The sequence below is a fragment of the Eptatretus burgeri genome, chromosome 5, assembly GCF_056783735.1.
Source record: "Eptatretus burgeri isolate ZD-2024b chromosome 5, Ebu_testis_v1, whole genome shotgun sequence".
Taxonomy (NCBI): domain Eukaryota; kingdom Metazoa; phylum Chordata; class Myxini; order Myxiniformes; family Myxinidae; genus Eptatretus; species Eptatretus burgeri.
Window position 1 is genome coordinate 19,314,032 of NC_140965.1, and position 22,685 is coordinate 19,336,716.

Sequence of the window (22,685 nt, forward strand, 5' to 3'; positions counted from 1 at the left end):
TTTTTCCACCTGTAACATTTGTGAATTCGGCATTTGTAGTTTTGCCATGTTTTGCCCAAGTACTTCACGAACCGGCTGTCCAGCGGCTATCCAGCCCCTCCATGCAAAGCAAGAGTACCTTGCCTGTAGATATATATGAAAAAAAAACGAAAACCCACCCACATCTATCACATGTGAGTGGAGGGAATAACCAATTAGTTCTCACCGAATCAATTAAATTCAGGTGGTGAGGATTATATAAATAAATCAACTCCTCCCATGCTCTTCGAGCCAAAGAAGTTGCAGAAAGCAACCATGAAAGGCTACCTAAGGTAAGCCCTTTTCAGAGCAGAAGAGGACAACCACGGCAGGAGTCGTTTTGAGGTTGGGTAAGAAGCTTCATTGCCGAGCTCCTGTTTTGTTGTATTTCGGTAGATTTTTATGTTGCCCATTTTTTTTGGTTCACCCCGTACAAATGGGCAGTTGGCACACTTATCTGGGCCAAATTCCATTTGTATATCGTCGTAGTACTAATTTCAATTGTTCTGCCAATTTTTTGTTATTCGGTGCAGAGTTTTAAATCATCCATGTACAGGTGATATGTCACCTTTCTGGTTGCTTTGGCCATTATTTTATTGGTTGTTCGGGTGTATCCATGTCCTTGCTCATTAATGAGGTTACAATTAGTGTAACACAGCCTGGCAAAACAGGAGGGGGGAAAGGCTATCTCCTTGCAAGATCCCACGTCGTATATTCACTCCAGGTATTTCTATTTTTCGCTCTGAGTGCTGCAGGATTAGTGTGGCATTCTATAGATCCATTGCTTTCTCAATCAGCTTGATTATTTGGGGATTGAGCTTGTACATGTGCATGCACTTTATAATCCATGAATGTGGAACGCTGTCGAAAGCTTTTTTATATAGTCCATCCAGGCTGTGGACAGTTTGGTTCTTCTCATTTTGCAGTTCAAATATGGCCTTCTTCAGTAGTAGGTGGTTTATTGTTCAGTAGCATCCTCTTTTGCAACCCTTCTGCCCCGCCTCTCGGCCTCCTTGTTGTGTAAGGTGGTGCTACATTGTTTCTGTGATAATTCCCGTTAAAAGTTAGCATGTTGTTGATAGACAGATTATTGGCCGATATTTGTGAGGTTAGGTTTCTTCAGATTTTGGAATTAGGAAGGTGTTACCTTCTGTGAGCCATTAATCCATTTCCTGTTCCCCTTGGACAAATTCATTGAATGCTTGAGCGTTGTGAACGTGGAGAACATCCAATTGCTTCAGCCAAAAGTTCAGAATTCCATCTGGGCCAAGGCTTTTGAAGTTTAGCATTTTTGTGAGTTTTTGTCTAATTTTTTTCTTTATTACTGGGGGAATTTCCTCGCAATGTTGCTTCTTCTCTTCCAGGTTTCATCTCCATTCCACCATCTTGTTGTGTTCTTTTAGATCTTCATAAATTCCTTAAAAGAATAAATCCAGTTAATGTTATTCAGGAGGGGGTGACACATTCTGGTTCTGTTTCCCAAGTTCATGGTATAATCTATTTGGGCCGTTTTCAAACATCTGGCCTTGTTTTCTCAAACTCTTAGCAAGGAAAAAAAAAAAACTACGACGAGGCCATCATTTCTATTTTGAGTTTATTTTCAAAACCCATTAACTATAGGTCTTTATCTTCGATTTCATATATATTTTTTGGATTCTCCCTCTTGAGCTTTCTTTGATTTCCTCTTTGGCACTGCTGTATTTGTCCTGTCTCCTTTCTGAGTAGTTCTCTCTGTTTCTCAAGTCTTTGCTTCTGCAGTCGTGTTTGTTTCCTATTTGTGTGGCCGGTACTGTTCTTGCGGTGTTTTGTTGTTATTTTTCTTGAATGGGCAGTGCTGCTGAAAAACAACATTTTTTTTTTCAGGGGGGCTGATTTTGGTATCTTTTCTTTTTTAGTGATTGGTTTGTTCTCCTGATTAGTGTTTTTGTGCGTCTGTTGTTATGTAGTCAGCAGGGTTGTGGTCTTTCTCCAAGTGGTGCCATTCTCACCTCTATCTTATTAGCCAACTACTCTTCCAGATGACGCTGTTCCTCATCATCCTTGTCATCCACCTCTACTCATTTGTCCCTCTGCAGGTTATCATCTGGTGTGTGTGTGTGTGTGTGTGTGTGTGTGTGTGTGTGTGTGTGTGTGTGTGTGTGTGTGTGTGTGTGTGTGTGTGTGTGACGTTTTATTTTAAAGTGTTCCTGCTGTCATAGAATAATAAAAATAGGGGCAATGCCTCTGTGCTCAACTGTTAGAAGCAGGGAATCACTGGTAGGTGTGGATCCCACAAGATATGTAAATTAGCCAATAATTTGAACAAACTTGTGAAAGCACCATGCAGAAATGATTCCTATCGAGTTACATCTAAACCGGGTGAATACTTCTTGAAAAGTCAAAAGTAACGATCCTGGAATTGTAACGACCTTAGGCCTTTAAATTGACCGACTTAATATGTAATTATTTTTGATGGGATTACAAGGCATCAGGAGGTCTTGGTCCTCAGAAGTTTTACAAAGTTTTGTGGAAATAGGACTATTAGTTTTAGCATCACAGGTGATGAAGGTTGTGGTCAAGTTTCATCGAAATTGTGTGTGTCGTTTCAGAGAAGTGCTGAGTGTTTACATACTGACTGATTCACTGATTGACTGACACCACGTGATGCTAATACGTCACCTGAACTATGTTCCAGGTGAGCTAAAAATGGCACCATGAGAAAGCTATTCAATCAATTCACTTGTTTGGAAAAGTAATAATCACATTCTTGTCCGTTTAATCATAGAAATGCTTGTTTTAAAAGCCCGTCTTTCAGAAATGGAAGAAGAAGCAGGACATGAAACTTAAATTTAGCAGTTCCAATGGTCCAACAGCAGGAACCCTTTACCATCAGGTGTGATCGACACTTAATGAGCACACAAAATTATAGTCATACTTGTTGAAGCAATAGAAAAATATATGATAGTGTATGGAAGGAGCACGCATGCAAACAACAGCCACGCCAACAGCAGTAGCAACAGCTACTTGTAATAAAATATCCTTTATATCAAGTGTTTCACTTCATTTTACATCCTCATCGTGATTCAGAGATCATTATGGTGGCGGGTGCATTATGTTTGTAAAATGTAACATGCTGTCTTTTGATTAAACCCATCATCGAAGCGAAGTAGGCACAGCCAGTCGGAATGAAAAAAAGCTTCAGAATAATCTGGAAGTAAATGAGGAGTTTAAACCTTTACTGTTGGGTCATGACATCATCAAGTGGACTGGTTTCTCCAGAAGGCTGGTGAGCTGTGATGTCAAGCATTCTTAATGAGGTCAAACCAAGTGCATTTATGAGTGTCAGTGAAATGGTAGTCAAATAGACAGTGGCATTTTCTGGGTGGTATTTTTAGGTATTTTAAATAATTTTTCTCTGGAAGAGTCGAAAAAGGATAAATTTCATTGTGAAAGACACTATCCCTGGGAACAGGCAAATGATGAAATGAAGTTGAAGATTCTATTGGGAAGACTGCTGTTACTGCTGCAATTGTGACCGAGGCCATTGTTCAGTCCTTTGTTATTTGAATCCTGAACTTCTGTGGGACCTGAGTTTTGAATTGTGTCTGAGGTTAACACAATGTAAAAAAAAAAAACAGTCAGAAAGAATATGTTATTCTAAATTGTGGCCACCATGTTCATGTTGTGTGACTAACCTTTTTCCCTTTCCTGCCATTTAACCCGGGAGGTCCCTTCGGGCCACGAGTTCCCTGAAACAGACACACAACATGGCGTGAAGTTCTGCAGCAAATCATTTTTGCAACATGGATCATCGAAATTCAGAGCATGTTTTTTGGTATATACAGAGTGTTTCATAAAAAGCACAACCCAAAGTTGTTTTATACTTTTTTGAATTTCCCATTGAAACAACATGAAACTTAAGAATATTTGAAATATGTGGAATAAAGTAACACAAAAATGAACCTTTCGGAAGACACGTTCTAAATGGCTGCCCTGGTGAAGCAGGTACAAATGGATCTTCCTGGTGAAGTTGTCTACAACTCGCCTGCATCCCTAAACAGGAAGAGCTTTGATATTCGTGGCAATTGTATCTTTGAGGTCATCAATAACCTGAGGTCTCCCCTGGTACACACTATCCTTCAGATAACTTCAAAGATAGAAGTCAGGTGGGTTGAGGTCTGGAGAATGGGGCGCCCATTCAGCATCTGTCCTTTCAGAGACGATTCAATCACTGAATCTTTGTGCCTTCATCTTGAAACCAAAATGGCCTAATGATGATAGATTTGCTGATAGCAACCCATGCAGTACATTTCTGGCTGTGCAACAGCCTTTCAAGAACTTCAACAGGAGAACTAGAACCCCAAATCACATTGTTTTTGGAATTAACATGACCACTTCAAAGAAAGTAGGCCTCTTCAGAAAATCACACATTACTCAGAAAATTTGGATCCCTCCCCAGTTTTTCCTCATACCATTCACACATCATCACACAAAGTTGTTTATCATTTTCTGTTAGTTTTTGCTTCACTTGTATGTGATATGGGTACATTTTTAGTTCCTGCTTCAGAATTCTCTGTGTACTTGATGAAGATAAGTTCAATTCTTGAAATCGACGATGCAGCGATTTCCTGGGGCTCCTCAAAACTGCTTCAATGTTTTCTTGTGATCTTGCAGTCCTCGAGCGATCAGACTTGGAGCAATTATGATTTCGTACAGTCACGTGGGACTTGAACCCCTTTATCACTCAAAAAATATCAGAGTTTTCTGGGGCTAATCTGATATCGAACTTTCTTCTGAATTGTGTTTGAGTCTGTTTAAATGACTTTGTGGCAAAGTAAGACTCCACAATAAAGATCCTTTGTTCAATTGTCCATGCCATCTTCAAAATTATCAGTATGACTCTCTGATGTTTGCAGTTTTTCCTCCAAATGATGTTTCATACAAACCTACAATAGAAAAAAAAAATTGTACTGCATTAAAAAATAAAAATTTCTCGCAACTTTAATAAGGTTGTATTTTTAAATGAAATGAGCAGAATGGAAGGGAACAAAATGAACAAGAAGCGAATACTTCGATATCGCGCGGCTGGGGGCAGTAAAAGTTAAGGTTAAGAATGATGAAAATTTTGCAGTTATAAAATTTAAATGTAGACACGGTGAATTAGCATGCATGATGGGAAGAGTTGTGACGTTGGACAAATTTCTATTTATAGCCCTCAGCTCAAAGGGACGTACACGGCCATAAGTGTGACAGAAGACACAGGACAGAATAGCCAATTAATTATATAACAGCGCGATGTCGCCGCGCTGTAATAACCACTTCTGTCACCAAAAAAGAGGAAGAAATCACCTCAAGACGTTTTAGAAACACTTCTGGTGAAAACAATGAAGAACGAGAGTAACAACGCTGCGCGTCAACAACTAACAGAACAGGAAGATTATCACTTCCTGCTCAGAAAATCAACTTCCGGCGTCACACAGAAAACGATTCAGCACAAAAAAACGTTGCTCTTCCGCATTAACCCTGCCCACATTTCACCCGGCAATCTCCGCCCACAATACACCCGGCAATCTCCGCCCACAATCCACCCGGCAATCTCCGCCCACAATCCACCCGGCAATCTCCGCCCACAATCCACCCGGCAATCTCCGCCCACAATCCACCCGGCAATCTCCGCCCACAATCCACCCAGCAATCTCCGCCCACAATCCACCCGGAAATCTCCGCCCACAATACACCCGGCAATCTCCGCCCACAATACACCCGGCAATCTCCGCCCACAATCCACCCGGCAATCTCCGCCCACAATCCACCCGGCAATCTCCGCCCACAATCCACCCGGCAATCTCCGCCCACAATCCACCCGGCAATCTCTGCCCACAATCCACCCGGCAATCTCAGCCCACAATACACACGGAAATCTCCGCCCACAATACACACGGAAATCTCCGCCCACAATACACCCGGCAATCTCCGCCCACAATACACCCGGCAAACTCCGCCCACAATCTACCCGGCAATCTCCGCCCACAGTCCACCCGGCAATCTCCGCCCACAATCCACCCGGCAATCTCCGCCCACAATCCACCCGGCAATCTCCGCCCACAATCCACATGGCAATCTCCGCCCACAATACACACGGAAATCTCCGCCCACAATACACACGGAAATCTCCGCCCACAATACACACGGCAATCTCCGCCCACAATACACCCGGCAAACTCCGCCCACAATCTACCCGGCAATCTCCGCCCACAATCCACCCGGAAATCTCCGCCCACAATCCACCCGGAAATCTCCGCCCACAATCCACCCGGAAATCTCCGCCCACAATACACCCGGCAATCTCCGCCCACAATACACCCGGCAATCTCCGCCCACAATCCACCGGGCAATCTCCGCCCACAATACACCCGGCAATCTCCGCCCACAATCCACCCGGAAATCTCCGCCCACAATCCACCCGGCAATCTCCGCCCACAATCCACCCGGCAATCTCCGCCCACAATACACCCGGCAATCTCCGCCCACAATCCACCCGGCAATCTCCGCCCACAATCCACCCGGCAATCTCCGCCCACAATACACCCGGCAATCTCCGCCCACAATACACCCGGCAATCTCCTCCCACAATCCACCCGGCAATCTCCTCCCACAATCCACCCAGCAATCTCCGCCCACATCACACCCAACAATAACTGTGACAGAAGACACAGGACAGAATAGCCAATTATATAACAGCGCGATGTCGCCGCGCTGTAAAAAGGAGGAAACACCAACAGGAGAGTGAGAGTGATGATAGTGATGATAGTGGTGATAGTGGTGATAGTGATAGTGATAGTGATAGATGGCATTGGAAGGACAAAATAGAGGGAGACTTGAATAATCAGTGGGTGGGTGTGGGGAGAAATTAGGTGAAGGGAAGGATGCATGGGATCGACAAGATGGACACAGAAGGAAACTCTCAGGAAGGAAAAACTGGAAATTTGGAAGGGTGTGGGCTTGCGAGTGGGGGTAGGGGAAGGGGGGGTGGGTAAACAAGGATAGAAAAGATCATGGTTTTGGATGGGAGATGGTCTGAGATGGTGGTGAACATCTGTCTTGAAGACCTGGAGGGAACAATGACATTGAAAAGAGTATGGAAGTTGGTTCCACAGGCAGGAAGCAAGTGGAGGTGAGCAGCGAATCTGGATTTTGGGGTTTTCACCAGAAGAGGATTGATGGTGGACAACGTGCACCCTGCAGAAACCTGGGGGGACAAAGCACGAAAAGAGCAGAGGGTGCAAGACCAGAAAGGAGGGGGTAGAAGACACAGGGACAACCAACCTGTCTGTGATGGGAAATAGACAGACACAGGGGCTCAGCTTCAATGCGGGAGAGTCCAATGATCTTGAAAGCCTTCATTTTCATGGCATCAAGCTAGAGAGACAGCCCTGATCTCATGTGTGACATTGAGGGCCTCCATCCATTATTGGGTGAGTAGAAACAGCATGTCCAAGGTAGGGTGATCTGGTCTGAATCCAAATTGATGATCTGAGATGAGGTTGTTGGACAAAAGGAAGGATTTCATAACAACTGCAATTATGGATTCCATGACCTTGCTGATGATCAGAAGTATACCAATGGATCTGCAGGTAAGGGCAGGTGTTTCTGCACCATTTTATGTATTGCAATGATGTTGGCTGACTTCCAAGCAAATGGAAGATGACTGAGAGCAAGTGATATAATAGGGTGAAAAGAGCAAAAAGAGGTTGTGCCAGAGCAGCAGAACAGGTTTTTAGGAAACATGAGCTGATGCTGTCTGGTCCAGTTGCAAAATCAGAGTCGAGGGTTGACATAAACCTATCCACCTTCGCAGGTGCAAAAGACACAGAGTCCAGGACCACTTGGGTATGATGGGTGGGATGGGTACAGAGAGCGAGGGGATGGAAACAAGATTTGGAAGCAATCACAGAATTGATACATTCGTCCTTCTTGCTCGCGGAGTCGGCTGTGGGGCCATTTGAAGTGAGGGAAGGGACAGAAGGACAGCAAACACCAGAGACAGACTTAACGAGGCACCACCAGGTTTTAGAGGAGGGAGCCAAGTTTGAAAGCTCATTTTGGAGGTTGGATAGATGTTGTTTCTGCCTCTCCTGAGAGTGGACATGCACTTGTTGCAGGCCTTTTGGAATGCACTGAGATTGCCTTCGGTGTGGTTAGCTTCCAGGAAGAGAATGCAAGTTGTTTCAGAGTAACTGCCTCACCATATGATTCGGTGTACCATGGAGAGAGAGAGAGAGAGAGAGAGAGAGAGAGAGAGAGAGAGAGAGAGAGAGAGAGAGAGAGAGAGAGAGAGAGAGAGAGAGAGAGAGAGAGAGAGAGAGAGAGAGAGAGAGAGAGAGAGAGAGAGAGAGAGAGAGAGAGAGAGAGAGAGAGAGAGAGAGAGAGAGAGAGAGAGAGAGAGAGAGAGAGAGAGAGAGAGAGAGAGAGAGAGAGAGAGAGAGAGAGAGAGAGAGAGAGAGAGAGAGAGAGAGAGAGAGAGAGAGAGAGAGAGAGAGAGAGAGAGAGAGAGAGAGAGAGAGAGAGAGAGAGAGAGAGAGAGAGAGAGAGAGAGAGAGAGAGAGAGAGAGAGAGAGAGAGAGAGAGAGAGAGAGAGAGAGAGAGAGAGAGAGAGAGAGAGAGAGAGAGAGAGAGAGAGAGAGAGAGAGAGAGAGAGAGAGAGAGAGAGAGAGAGAGAGAGAGAGAGAGAGAGAGAGAGAGAGAGAGAGAGAGAGAGAGAGAGAGAGAGAGAGAGAGAGAGAGAGAGAGATTCTGTGGAAGAAATCCCAGGCTGAGTTAATATTCAGGGACAGTAGATATGGGAAACCAGTCCTGAAGAGTGATGACTGCTTGCAGTCCCTGCCAGTCTATGAGAGTGAAATGTCAGTCTCACCGGTGTTGAGGCAGCTCTCTGAGAATAGTCAGAGAGATGTTGACTATCATTTGTTCAGTTGAACCAATTGGAGCAGAGGAAGAGCACCTGAGACATTTGCAGGAAAGTTTGTCATCACAAAGTCCAAAAGGGAGGATTTGCCATTAGAAGAAATCCAGGTTGGAAAGTTCACAGATTGAGCCTGTCCCATGGAGTCACAGAAGTCATTTGGATAAGTGCCATTTCTGGTGAGGGAGGTACCAACACGCAGCCAAGTTGCATAGTGACGATTGAAGTTGCCATGTATGAGGAAGAGAGAGTTGAGATGCGTGGTTAAATGTTGGTCCATGTTGTCTGAGAGTGATGGAGGTGAGGAGTTAGCTTGAAGAGGGTGGTGTGAGGGGGGAATCTTGGAGGGGGGAGGACATTAAGTGGAGGAATGATGAAGTAGGGGGGCACATCGTCGGGGTGGAGTCGGAAGGACGCAGGCTTGTAGGAGATGTTGGGGGGGAGGGGGTATACTGACACGATGGGGTTGGACACTGGAAAATAACTTGAAGGGGATTTGATGGTTGTGCTTAGGCAATCTCTGCAAGCTGCTCTTCTCAAGATTCCCATATTTAACAGTCTGAGATAAAGATCATGGGATGGGTGGAGGAATTTTTGTTGAAAGCACGAAGAAAGGTCATGGTATAGGAACCACTGGAAGATTGATGAACCAAACACTTAGGTGAGAGACGGGTTTCCAAAATATGCCCTGTGAAGAATAGAATAAGAGGTATAGATCCTGATTAAGAAGAACACGTGGGGTACCAGTGACAGAAATAAAGAAAGTGAAGCATTTTAATGTTTTAACAAGAGCGCAAGTGAGCACAATATACGCCCGAAAAAGTCTCTGTGACACACGTGCGCACGCACGCACACACACAATTATATATTCAAACACGTCAATTTATGAAGAACAAGAAGGTATATACAGAATTGTGCTACTACATGGAAAACAGCATCCTGGTTGCCATGACAACCACTTTAGATGACGAACATATGTCAATACACACCATCTCCACAGTCTGTACCTATGTACCAAATATGAAACGTGAAAGTTGAAAACTTTGGGAGTTAGAGTGCGGACAGGAACGGACAGATAGACAGACAGACAGATGGATGGACAGACGACCGGTATCACATAATACATATATATATATATATATATATATATATATATATATATATATATATATATATATATATATATATATATATATATATATATATATATATATCGGGCATATAAAAAGCTTTTAAAGGAAGATGGGAGAAGAGATTTCTTCATTTAAAATATTGAGAAAATGGAAAGGTAAACAAAGGCAGAGGAAGTACAAGTACTGTCTTCGGTAGATTGCGATTGTGTTTTGGAGTGAAAGTTTTTTGTAGGGGGGAATAGCATAGTGTTAAAGACACATGAAGGAGAAAAAAAAATTTTGGGTGTGGGGGAAGAAACGGAACACCAAACAACCACAAAGCCCAGACGCTTTTGCTCCAGGCTATCCAAGGAGTAGGCCTGAACGGCACAAAAACGAATTTGACAATATCGACAATGAGGTACGACTTAACACGGAAAATTTTTTAATGAAAACACAAACAGCGCAACACATAGACAAAAACAAAACAGAAAAACATGACGGATCCGGTTTGGAAAGTTCGCTTTAATTGCAGTGGAAGAAGCAGACAGCAGATTCGACTTACAGTTGGAGAAATCCTGAACCAGAAGCCAAAACCTCCGGTTCGGGATTGCTCCATTTTTAATGTTAGCACTGCTGTGATGAAGATATAATGCAAATATGCTTGGGTTCAAGAAACTCTTTGTTGTGAAATATCTTCTGTATGCTCCAGATGTTGATGGGTGCTCAGGTAAATCAGTATATATGCATCGTTTAAATAATAATAGGTGGGATTTATTATTCTTTATGTGTCATGAGAAGAGTCACGCATAAAAACAACCTTGCAGTGGACAATAAACAATGCCGTTGTATTGCTGTATAGATATACGACTTCATTACAAAGGGGGTTATTCACAAGAAAAGTTAAAAGGAAACAAGCTGTAGAACAAAGATTTCCTGCTATGGTTTGTATCACCTTGTCAAGCGTTTTGGGTGCGTTTTTATCCCTCAAGGCCGACTTCCTGTATTAATTTTACAATCACAGAGCTTTAAAACTTACTTTCCTGCGCAACCTCCATACCTTGTCACCTGGTGATCCAGCCTGACCACGTTTTCCCTGCTTTCCAAGAGGACCCTGGGTCAGAGGGAGAGGCATGCGATGTCGGCGTTGAATAAAAGACTCGAAGATTCAACGACAATGAGAAAGTGCAAGGAAAGTTTCCATTTCATGACATTACATCTCCAGGACACATTGATGCACTGCCAAATAATACAATCATTTGCAGAATGCAGACAATACTATACATTAATTCATGTTGCCAGATAAAAGTATATATTGGGAAATTGTTATTTATTTACCTCTTTCTTAAAGGGGAATTCAAACACTCAGACCACCTCAACGTTAATCTATCCCTTGATATCCTACAAAATAGATATGATGTGTCTTTTTCTGATTTACGAATTATAAATTACGTAAATTTGTGATTTAAATTCGAAATCTTTTTCTTCAAATGAGCTGTGACTTCACGTCAGTGGACTGTCGTATCCGTACTGTTTCTGGGTTGCATCGCAGAACGATTTAACTCAAACAGTGAATAATTTTCAGTTTTCCACAGATATGCTGAGTCGATGCGTCCTTAGTAGCTACAGTAATACAAACTGAGATGGTTTCATGCTACACCAGTGGCCGAAAGACCTTAAGTTTGCCAGAAATTGGATGAGGTTTATCCGAAATACCTGAGTATGGATCAGGCCTACAAAATGCTCACTTTTGTGATTGGAAAATGTTACAGAGCACTGTTATAAAACAACAGAGATGGCTATAGATGTTGTGATTATCTGCCATGACTAAGAGAAGATTCCATCCTCATGATGAAGTGGAAGAAGCAGCCATTGCTCAAAACTGTAACACCATCTCTACCCAGCTACCAACGTATGTACACGGACGATTTGAGTGGTGAATCAGACACCTGTCCAGCAGTTACAAGAACACCTGAAAATAATTATCTATTATCAACACAAATTTATGCACGTCAAATGAACCACCGTCTTTTTATAGTGGAAAGAAAGTATGAATCATCTGTACTGCTCCGTGACGATTTGACCGAGGATGCTAAAACTTCCATGCCCCCCCCTTCACCCCAGACCCCCAGCACCACTCCCCCCTCCACAATACCAACCAACATCCCACACCCCCCTCTAGCATCCTTCCACAATCCCCCATCAACCACACCCCTCACCATCCCACACCTCCCCCTCCACCATCTCCACACAATCCCCCATAATACCCACCACAACCTCTCAGACCCACCCCCCAATCCTGCCGAGCACACTCCCTCCTTCACTGGGGCGGGACATTGACACCTCACAGACATGACGGTGGGACACTGCATGGAGACACGAACACAAATGGCATCTGCGGAAAGTATGAAACAGGATGATCCTGTGACACAATAAACACCTGAAATGGTGGGACAAAGCATTCGTTGCCCATTTTGTCCAGTGTCCAAGTGTGCCTGGCAGTGTCGGCGCTGACGGGTATTTCTGCTCGAGTAATATATAAACCGATTTATCAATTGATACAAAATCCCTCCCTTATAAACTGCCAATTGAACGGAAAATCAAAACCTACCAATCTGAAGTGAAAATGCGACCGGCATTTTCATCTGCATGAACACTTCCACCTTCTTCCTCTGAATCGCTCGCTTTAAGCTCGAAACAATCCGACTCCACAATACTCCCGAAAGCATTTCCATTACGAATTTTCTCTCCAACCGCTCCTTCAAAATCCCACGAATCAGTTTCAACATTCTGAGAACCTTCAGAGTTGCTAATGACGGTGGAATCAGTATCTGAATCTGAGCTCAAAATGCACTATTTCTCGATGTGAAGTCGCCGTTCGGATCAATATGGCTTCAAGGTGTGACGTCACTGGCGAAATAAAAAAATCTACACTCTGAATTTTTTTGGCCAATCACAAAGTGTCAAAAAAATCCTATTTTTTTTTGCCAATCACATTAGACTGCAATTGATGATTCTCAGTGGTTTTCAGGAAGAAAAAAAAAATTGCGTTTTGGGTTCCCCTTTAACGACCGCTGAGATCTAAATCAACAACATTCTATAAAATACTTGAATAATGTTTTTCATACTTGGTAATGTTGGACTTCACCCCTTAAAAAGGGAAGAGAAGGAAGAAGAATATAATTTATGACATACACATACATCAAAGGTGATGTGGGTTCAGCCTTCTTGCTGGATTATTTATGATGCCTTTGTTGAGTCAGTAATCTCTTTTCCTTTAATCCACTTATATTATGTATGAACACGACTTGCCACTTTTCACCTATGGCCTGAACATTGTCAAGGTCTTTTTTTCAAATGAGCAGTGATTTGTTCATTTTCAGCGAGTTGCAAAGGATGTAACTGAACTCTAAAATCATTATTGAAGAGTCCCATACACAACTTTACGATGGAGGGAAGATCATTGAAAAAGTAACTGAAGACAGCTAGGCCAAGGATGATGCCAATGAGGAACTCCTGCAGCTATGTTCTGGCATTATGATGATTGTCCATGAACAATCACAACCATTTTCCAATATGTCAGATACAATTTCAGCCATTGGAGGATTGTCTTTTTGGTCTACACTCACCTTACCTTTACCAGGAAGAACAACTCATCTTGCTGGTGAAAGCTGGGGTTGATCTGCATTGGAGGCAGGTAAAGCAACAGATAAAATCAATAAGATGTTGATTCAGGTAAGCTCTGGTCTGCCAACCACCGTGAGAAACAAGAAGCTGATGTTTCGGGATTCTGCCTTCATGTTGAGTTTCCAGCACAACCAGTTTTGTTTATGGAAAACTTTCACTTTGAGAGAAGAGCTTGACTTGACAAATGACAAATAGAGAGGATTGCAATCAACTTTATCTCATTTGACGAGGTTTGTTTTGTCAAACCCTTGTGTTCTAAAAGTGAATGAGAAAACTTCTTTTTTCTCTTGTAAGGCAGTTTATTTCCTCTTGATTACAGATTTCATGTTCTTTGCGAAGTCTTTGGCTCAGTGAACTTTGTAGTGAAGCTTTTACAGCTAAAGTTTCCTTTTTCTTCTTAGAAAACTAAACCAACATTTTCCAATCATCACTATTAGACAGTTTAACGGAATACCTCATGAGGAGAGCATATTTTTCTTTGAGCTGTCTGGGCTGGGATCGATTCCTGAACAGGCTATAGACTATCATCCTGGTGCTTTGCAGGCAGGGCATTCCATCGTTGAGTGTGCTGTTTGTCAAGTAATAATCCGGGTCCTGTCTGATTGAACTCGCTGGTGAGTGCAACATTACATAATGTCATGTCCAATGGGTTTGCGCCAACCTGGACGGATGGCCAAACAGTTCTCTTGGAGGCTTACAGCCAAGATTCTCGGAGATTTGGGCGTGCGCGAGAAGGAAAGGACAGCAAAAGACGGAGGCACACGGGTTGTAATCAAACTCACTAAAGATATACGGATGCCAGCAACTTAAATAAATAATGATTTAATAAACAGAAAGATCAACAGTTATAATGGAAATAAATCATGACGTGAGGAAACCTAAATCGAATTTTGAGGCACCTCCACACAGACTTAAATACAAACAAAGGGACAGAATAAAACAAAGAAAAATCCCTCCTTTATTTCGGCACTTAGCTTTGGGTCCAGAAGTGAGTTTCGGTATCTTGAAAGTCATCAAACCGCTTCATCACTGCACGGGAAAAGGTGCCCAAAATGGCGCGCAGCCACTCTCTGAACGGGCGAACGTACGGGAGGTAATTCAGGCGGCAATACTCAATACCAAGGCTCAGAGACTGCTCTGCAGCTTCTTGCATCGATCGTCCTCACCGACGCCGCTGCTTTACAGAATGGCGCCGTCTCTTCCCCCCAATGGCTCGACATGAGGCTTTTGGCACTGGTCCCACACGATTCAGTTCAACAGTCGATGGCTGGCGTCTTTTTCCTCCATGTGAGAAATTCCTTTCAGCAGGAACACAAAAATCGTGCGGTCTTCATCGCGTCAAGGGGAAGCCAGCCAAAATGCCCTTCTCTTTTGACGGCCGATTCTGCCTCTCTCGCTTCTGTCCTGCTCCAAGCCTTCATCATGACTCCTTCTTGTCCCCCACGTAAGACTCTGACTGACCTAACTCTCCTCCTGTAATGAGTAGCTTCCCCGTTCTCTTGCAGAGATGCACTCTTCTTCCTCTTACTAATGTCATTCCCATTAATCATCCACTCCAGGGGTGTGGTTCGCCAGCCGTTAGCCCTGATGGCGGACAGCTCAGTAGTTGTTGTTTTAAGGACGTGATCACCCGTTATCGCCGGTCTTGAAATACAAAAACATAGGAAAAGGCCACAGGGAGCAATTACATGCTGGAGGAAATTATCCTTAATCCCTACCTAATTAACACCGTACCACCTCTGTGTGATGACACGGAACACATAAGCTCACAGTTTCCTGACCTAATTTACATTGAGATGTCTCTCACGTCCACGGACAAAGCAACTCCATACGATCCTATCTTTCCAATGAAATTCCACCATCTACTCCACAAACATAACAGTATCCTTGAGTCTTTTGCAAGAATAGACCTTTTCCTTGTGCAAATGGTCCAATTCAGCTTCAGCAATATTGAGATCTTGAGATTTGTTCTAACACTTCCAACACCCGACAAATCCTACCACACACACCCTGTCTCGCTGAAAGCACTGTCTGGCAAACACTCCTATCTTAAGGATCAAGTCCTCAAACTCTTGGACCTCACCATCAGTCATGATTTTACTTGGGCAGACCATATTTCCAAGATGGCCTCCAAAGCCAGCTGCTGACTCGGCATTTTCCATCATGCAATGTCTTTCCTTGGCCAGTCTGAACTTTTGATAACCTACAAAGCCATAAGTTACAGCTTGTTGGAGTACTGCTGTCCCCTTTGGGCTGGTGCCCCAACCTCACACTATGCCCTTCTTGATGCTGTGGAAAGCAAAGCCCTCAAAATAATTGAGCTCCTCCGCAATGAAGCTGAGTACCGAGACCTGGTACTTTCATATTGCAAACAGGTTAGTGGCCTCTTTGTAGTCTACCACCACCTATTTTGTCTTGCACCCTCTGCCCTCTCTTGGCTCTGTCCCTTCCAGATCTCACCTCCTCTCATTCGTTCCTCTTTTTTCCTGCCTGTGGAACAAACTTCCACATTATATCTCCTTCTTCCCTACACATCTTCAAGCAGGTGTTCGCCACCATCTCAGATCATCGCCCATCAAAAACCATGATGTTTTCTATCCCTGTTAACCCCCCCACCCCACCCCAGTTTTTCCCCTTCTGAGAGAGTCTGCTTCTGTATCCATGTTGTCCACCCCATGTGTCCTCCCCTAACGCTCACTCCACCCCACACCCATAACTCCCTCCCCCCACCCCACACCGTTTTTCCCCTCCTGAGAGAGTCTGCTTCTGTATCCATGTTGTCCACCCCATGCATCCTCCCCTACTACTCACTCCACCCCACACCCATGATTTGTCCAAGTGTCCCTCTATTTTGTCCTTCAACCCTGCCGTTGGTGTTTCACCCCTCTCTCCACTGTTTGCTTTTGGTCTGTTGCATCCTGATCTGTTCAGTGTACCAGCTCTCCCACAAGCCTTGACCTTTTATTACAAAAAAAAGACTCGAATTGGCCCTATAATTACCCTATTCTCATCTCAATAAGGTGGAAGAAAGCTAATCCATAATTTTTTTTTTCAATTTACAAACAGGAATAAGGATGTGGTTCAGAAAGAAATGATGTATGCAAGATCTGAGTCACATGGAGTTAAAAATTCAATCGGTAGATACTTGGTTCGTTTTATTCAAAAAGTTAGATGTTTGAGGAAAAAAAATGGTAACCACAAACAAAAGGTTCCCAGTTGTCCCCTGGGTTTCTCTAAACCCAAAGACCATTTGTGAGCATGTCAAGCACAGGTGTTGTAAACAGTTTGTGTGGAAGATATTGAAGATGCTTCTGGATTGTTATTTGAGTTTGAAATGCTGCATGGCAATAGATATCTTGGCAACAACTCTCCTTGCTGTGAGCTTGACTGAAAAACGTTGGATCAAGACAAAAATGTTGGCACAGAAAGAAGTGCTTCAACTTGTATGAAAGAAATTTACTCTTCATTGACAAATGAAAGAAAAAGGTAAATATGTCAGCAAAGGCAGGATTCATTACTCCTAATATTTATTATTACATTAAGTTAATGAGAGGAAGTGTTTGCATGCAGAATGAATAAATGTTATTGTGTGGTGTTCCCCTCTGACCACTTGTCTCATAACACTGAGATCACCGGTTCAAATGATCTTCATCCCGTGCACGCGAAGCAAAAAGCGGGGTTATGCAATTGGTTCACTTCCATCTGTCTGACTGTCTGCATCCGTCAGCTTCTGATCGAGGAACAACTTAGTTTAAATTGAATGTTATATTTTGAACACAAATCGGAACATGAATTGAAAAATGAACCTGCAGTTTGACAGCACTTTGTCTCTGGATTTGTACGAATTGCACATGTGCCAAGGTAAAAATTTGCCTGGTTAAAAAAAGGTAAATTTTATTTTTACTCTGTATGCCTCACAGTGAAGCAAAATTGAAAATCATTCCAAACAGGAAACTCACTGTTTTTAAGGACGTCATAAAGGACACAAACAACAGGCACAAAGAACTAATGCAACGTGTTATCTACATCAACGGCGGTAAACTTCTGAAATTTTTACCCCGTGGGGTCTTCCACTCCATGGGGTCTAAGCGCCGCTCGCATTCTCTCTTTTCTTGTGTACAGTTCATTTGAATGTCTATTTCTCCATTATTTGTGAACAGAATTTGATGAAAATTGACAGGCATATACTCGACACATATGTGCAGGCATTAACTGAGCCCAAAATGCGACTGAGGCCCTTCGGGCCAAGGAACGGCCCATTTTCTTTAAATTGTTATTTATCGGTTATTTGTGGATAGAACCGAACCAAACTTGACAGGTATATTCTGGAGACCATTTCCCAGGCATTAACTGAGCCCAAAATGCGATTCTGGCCCTTCGGGCCGAGGAACGGCCCATTTTCTTAAAATTGTCATTTCTCGGTTATTTGTGGACGGAACCGAACCAAACTTGACAGGTACTGTATATTCTAGAGACCATTCCCCAGACATTAACTGAGGCCAAAGTGCGATTTCGGCCCTTTGGGCCAAGAAACGGCCCTTTCGGTCCATTTTCTTAAAATTGTTATTTCTCGGTTATTCGTGAAAGAAGCCGGACCAAATCTGACAGGTATATTCTTGAGGTCACTCTGCAGGCATTAACTGAGCCCAAAGTGAGATTATGGCCCTTTGGGCCGACAAACGGCCCTCTCGGCCCATTTTTTAAAAATTGCTATTTCTTGGTTGTTTGTAAACGGAATCGAATGACAGGTATATACTAGACACATATGTGCAGGCATTAACTGAGCCTAAAGTGTGATTCCAGCCCTTTGGGCTGAGAAACGGCCCTTTCGGCTTAAAATTGTTATTAAAAAAAGAATATTAAATGCGCTGGGCAATGCCCAACGCCAAATTAAGTCGCAAATGATGACATGAAACTAGCCTCACTATTGTGAGGTGTTCTGCTTTCTTTTTGTGATACGATGAAAATCTTACCAAATTTCAAAACGATCTGTCATCCGTGCTATCGCTCACCTGAGAGTTGTACGAATGAACTCCCACGGGGTATGTTCGCAAGTCGAACTTGTTATTTCTACGACCTTTAAAAGTTTTATATTATTTCAATTGAATTATATACTTGAACACTGTAAAACACAAATCACCTTTTTGGCACTTTCAAAACTTTTCGTTTTGCAGTACTTGGACAAAATATTGCACCATTTTACATCATCTCGACCAATCAAATTTTCAACTGCACCAGGAAAGGTGTTCCATGAACTCTCTCGTATATATTGTGTTGATTTGCTGATTGTGTGATAATTGCGTTGTAAATTCAGGTACAGGTACACTGATGGCTTGTAATGTTCTTATACTGCATGTAATATACATGTATAAGCACCCACACAAATCTTGTGGAAAAATTGGTTTGTGTTTGATTTCCTATGATTGCATTAGTGATGTGCTTCGAAGAAAGAAGGGCAGTGTGGACTGAATGGTACTCACAGGCTTACCGTCTGCACCAGGGCTTCCTTTCACACCTGGCTTACCTTGCTTTCCCTGTATGACAGAGAAAAAGATAAATAATAAGTTTTTAACTCAAGAAAATCAGTGCATTGATAAATCAAAAAATATATTCATAAATAATGTGTACATATCCAATACTTTCCAGTATTACCTTTAGTTCCTCTTACTTCTATCTCTTACCATCCTCATTCCTCATGTTCTCCCCCCTTCCCACCCTCCCTTTTATAATCATATTTTACTCTACTTACCAACACCCTGGAATGTAATTGTGAAGATGGCCAGAAGTATGCTTGAAATCAACAAATTAATCAAGAGATTGCAAATCAAAAGCCAAACATTTTATACAGTACTAAAAACTAAGTGAAAGAAAAACATTTTCCTCCTGATTTAGTCTGAAGTTCAGCACTATTTAATCTGCTTGAAGGTAGAATTATGTGAGTTTTGGCCTCATAGGCTTTTTCTGCAAATCCAGGTCCATCATCACATCAGCTCTTCACATTGAATGATCCTGGAATTTCTACTACAACAGACTAATTTCTCATCACAAGTTAATTCCATCTCACATTAAACTTTTCTGTCTGTCATCGCCACCCTGGAATGCTGATGCATGTGGTAAGGCCATCGCAAGATAACTTGCATTATCCTTTGGAAGGTAAACCTGAATGATGGCAACCTGACGTCTCTATACACAACTCTGAACCATAATGTATTTGTCCTATGAAGATCCAGGGCCCAACATCAAGCTTACCTGTGATCCAAATTCTCCAGCCTTTTACTATCTTTCAAAGCCTGCATGGTGTAAGCTGGTCAGGTCTGTGCTGGCTACACATTCCCCTTCCATGCCTTCCCTCCTAAAGTCATGCTAGACTCTGCTCAAGAAAAAGCAGAGTTCTTTAACTATGTCTTCTCTCAAAAGGCCAAAGTCCCAAATCCCTCCCTTCATGTACCAACCGTGTCCACCTTAACAGAATGTTCATAACAGCATGTAGACTTCCTCCCTACCATAGTGGAGAAGCTTCTTACCCAGCTGAAACTCTTTGGCCTCTTATCTGCCATAACGTTACACGAGAGGGTCATATCAACAAGCGAGTATCGAAGGTCAGTCACCATTTGGTTATTCTCTGAAGCGATAAGGCTTTCCAAAGCCTGACTTAATTAGCTCATCATTCATTCACAACTTCATTCCATTCCATCCATATAAGGCTTTCATTCGCAGCTCTATAGAATATGGCTCCCCACTCTGGGCCGGTGCTCTGGATTTACACCTTGCTACTCTTGCAGTGGAAACAAGGCATTCCTCGATCACCCTTGGTATCCCAAGGCAGGAGGTGGATTCCCAGGGACTGTCACTCGCCCACTGGCAGCTGTTGGTGAGCTCTCTATTTTATACAAGTCCACATCTGGACTTGCTCCTACCCTCTCAAGTTCACATCTGGCCTACATTGAGGGCCTCCATCCATTTTTGGGAGAGCAGAAGCAGCCAGTCCAAGGTTGAGTGCCATGTTCTGAATCTGAACTGATAGCCAGAGATCTGGCCATTGGAACGAGAAAGAATTTGATGTGAACTGCGATTATGGATTCCATGACCTTGCTGGTGATTGTAAGTAAGCTGATATGTCTGTAGTTAAGGGGATCCGTTTTGCACCTTGTTCATTTCATGCTGTGTAGTTTGCTGATTTCCAAGCAGATGGAAAATAACCCATGGAACTTATAGTGTGAAGAGCAGAAAGAGGATGTGCAAGAGCTCAGAGTAGGTTTCTAAGACACTTGAGTTGATGCCGTCTGTTCCAGTTGCACAATCGGACTCGAGGGATGCCAGAAACTTGTCCACCTTCTTAGGTGCAAAAAACAGAGTCCAGGAGCAGTTGGGTATGACTGGGAAAGGTGGGCATAGGGAGCGATGGGTTGAGGTGGGGTTTGGAAGCAAACATAGAATTGAGGTATTTGGTTTATTCATGAGCGGTGTCTGCTTTGGTGTCATTGAAAGAGAGTGAAGGGATGGAAGGGGAGCATACAGCAGAGACAGTCATAGCAATGCACCACCAGGTTTTAGAGGATGGAGACAAGTTTGAAGTTCAAACTTGAGGTTGGACAAATGTTGTTTTCTGGCTCTCATGAGAGTTGAAACACACTTGGTGCAAGCTTTTGTGGAATGATCTGAAGTTGCCTTCGGTTGGATTTGCCTTCAGGGAGAGAAGGCAAAGTGTTTCAAGGCAACTGCCTCACCACAGGATTCAGTGTATCATGGTTGGGAGGATGGTCATGATAGCTGAAAATGAGATGGGATGGCTCTGTGCATAAGAGAAAGCAGGTTTCTCTGGAAGAATTCCCACGCTGAGTTAATAGCAAGGGCAGTCGATATGGGAGACCAGTCTTGAAGAGTGATGGCCGTTTGCAGTCCCTGCCAATTCACCCGAGTGAACTGCCAGATTCGCCAGCGTTGAGACCGTTCTGTGAGAATAGTTAGAGAGATGTTTCCGTTCACAAGCACATGATCAGGTTAACCAATTGCGGCAGAGGAAGAGCAGGAGACGTTTGTGGGAAAGTTGGTCATAACCAAATCCAAATGGGAGGATTTTCCATTGATAGAAATCCAGGTCAGAAATTTTACAGATTGAGTCAGTCCCAGGGATTCATAGAAGTCCTTTGCTGAGGTGCCTTACTGGAAAGAGAGGTACCAACACCCAACTAATTGACATGGTAACAATTGAAATCACCATATGTGAGGATGAGAGAGTTGGGATACACAAGGAACTTTGATGCAGGAGGAGGCCATTTGGCCCATCTTGCCTGTGCGAACCAACCCCAGTATCATTACCCATCCACACACAAGCTACCTACCATTCCCACAATCCAATATCCCCATACTCCTCTATCTCCAATGCCTCGAGGCACCTATACTAATCCAACTTAAACCTATTCACCCCGTCTGCTGCCACTACCTTTCCTGGGAGACCATTCCATCCATTAACCACTCTCCGACTGAAAGACCCCTGCCTTAAAACCATCCTAACTCTTATGTTCTTTGCTCTTAAGCTATGGCTCCTGGTTCTAATACTGTTCACTCTGCTAAAAAAAACTCCACTGCACCTATCTTATCCACACCCCTTCATTATCTTAAAGATCTCAATCAGATCCCCCCCACCCCCTCCCTACAATCACTTCCTTTCCAATGTATAAAGTCCCGCCTCCTTCAAACGTTTCTCATAACTTAGTCTAGCGAGCCCTCAAACCAATCGAGTTGCTCGATGCTATATCCGCTCTCTGGCAGCTATTCTTGTCCTTCCTCAGATGTGGTGACCAAAACTGCACACAATATGCGAGAGGAGGCCTCACCAAATTCCTACATTGTGGCAAAACGACTTCCCTCGATCAATAATAAAATTTATCCCCCTACAAATACATGCATCCCAAACACTGTTTGCT

General features: G+C 43.3%; 1 protein-coding gene across 1 annotated transcript in view; it reads right to left on the bottom strand.

Moving 5' to 3' along the window:
- Window positions 1-22,685, bottom strand: part of LOC147025964 (uncharacterized) — a 197,432-nt gene that overhangs the window by 160,609 nt on the left and 14,138 nt on the right. The window contains exons 5-7 of the mRNA XM_085883562.1: window positions 19,239-19,292; window positions 11,132-11,185; window positions 3,693-3,746 (exon numbers count right to left, since the gene is read on the bottom strand). Of these exons, the coding sequence (XP_085739688.1) occupies window positions 3,693-3,746; window positions 11,132-11,185; window positions 19,239-19,292 (162 nt within the window). The remainder of the gene's footprint in view (window positions 1-3,692; window positions 3,747-11,131; window positions 11,186-19,238; window positions 19,293-22,685) is intronic.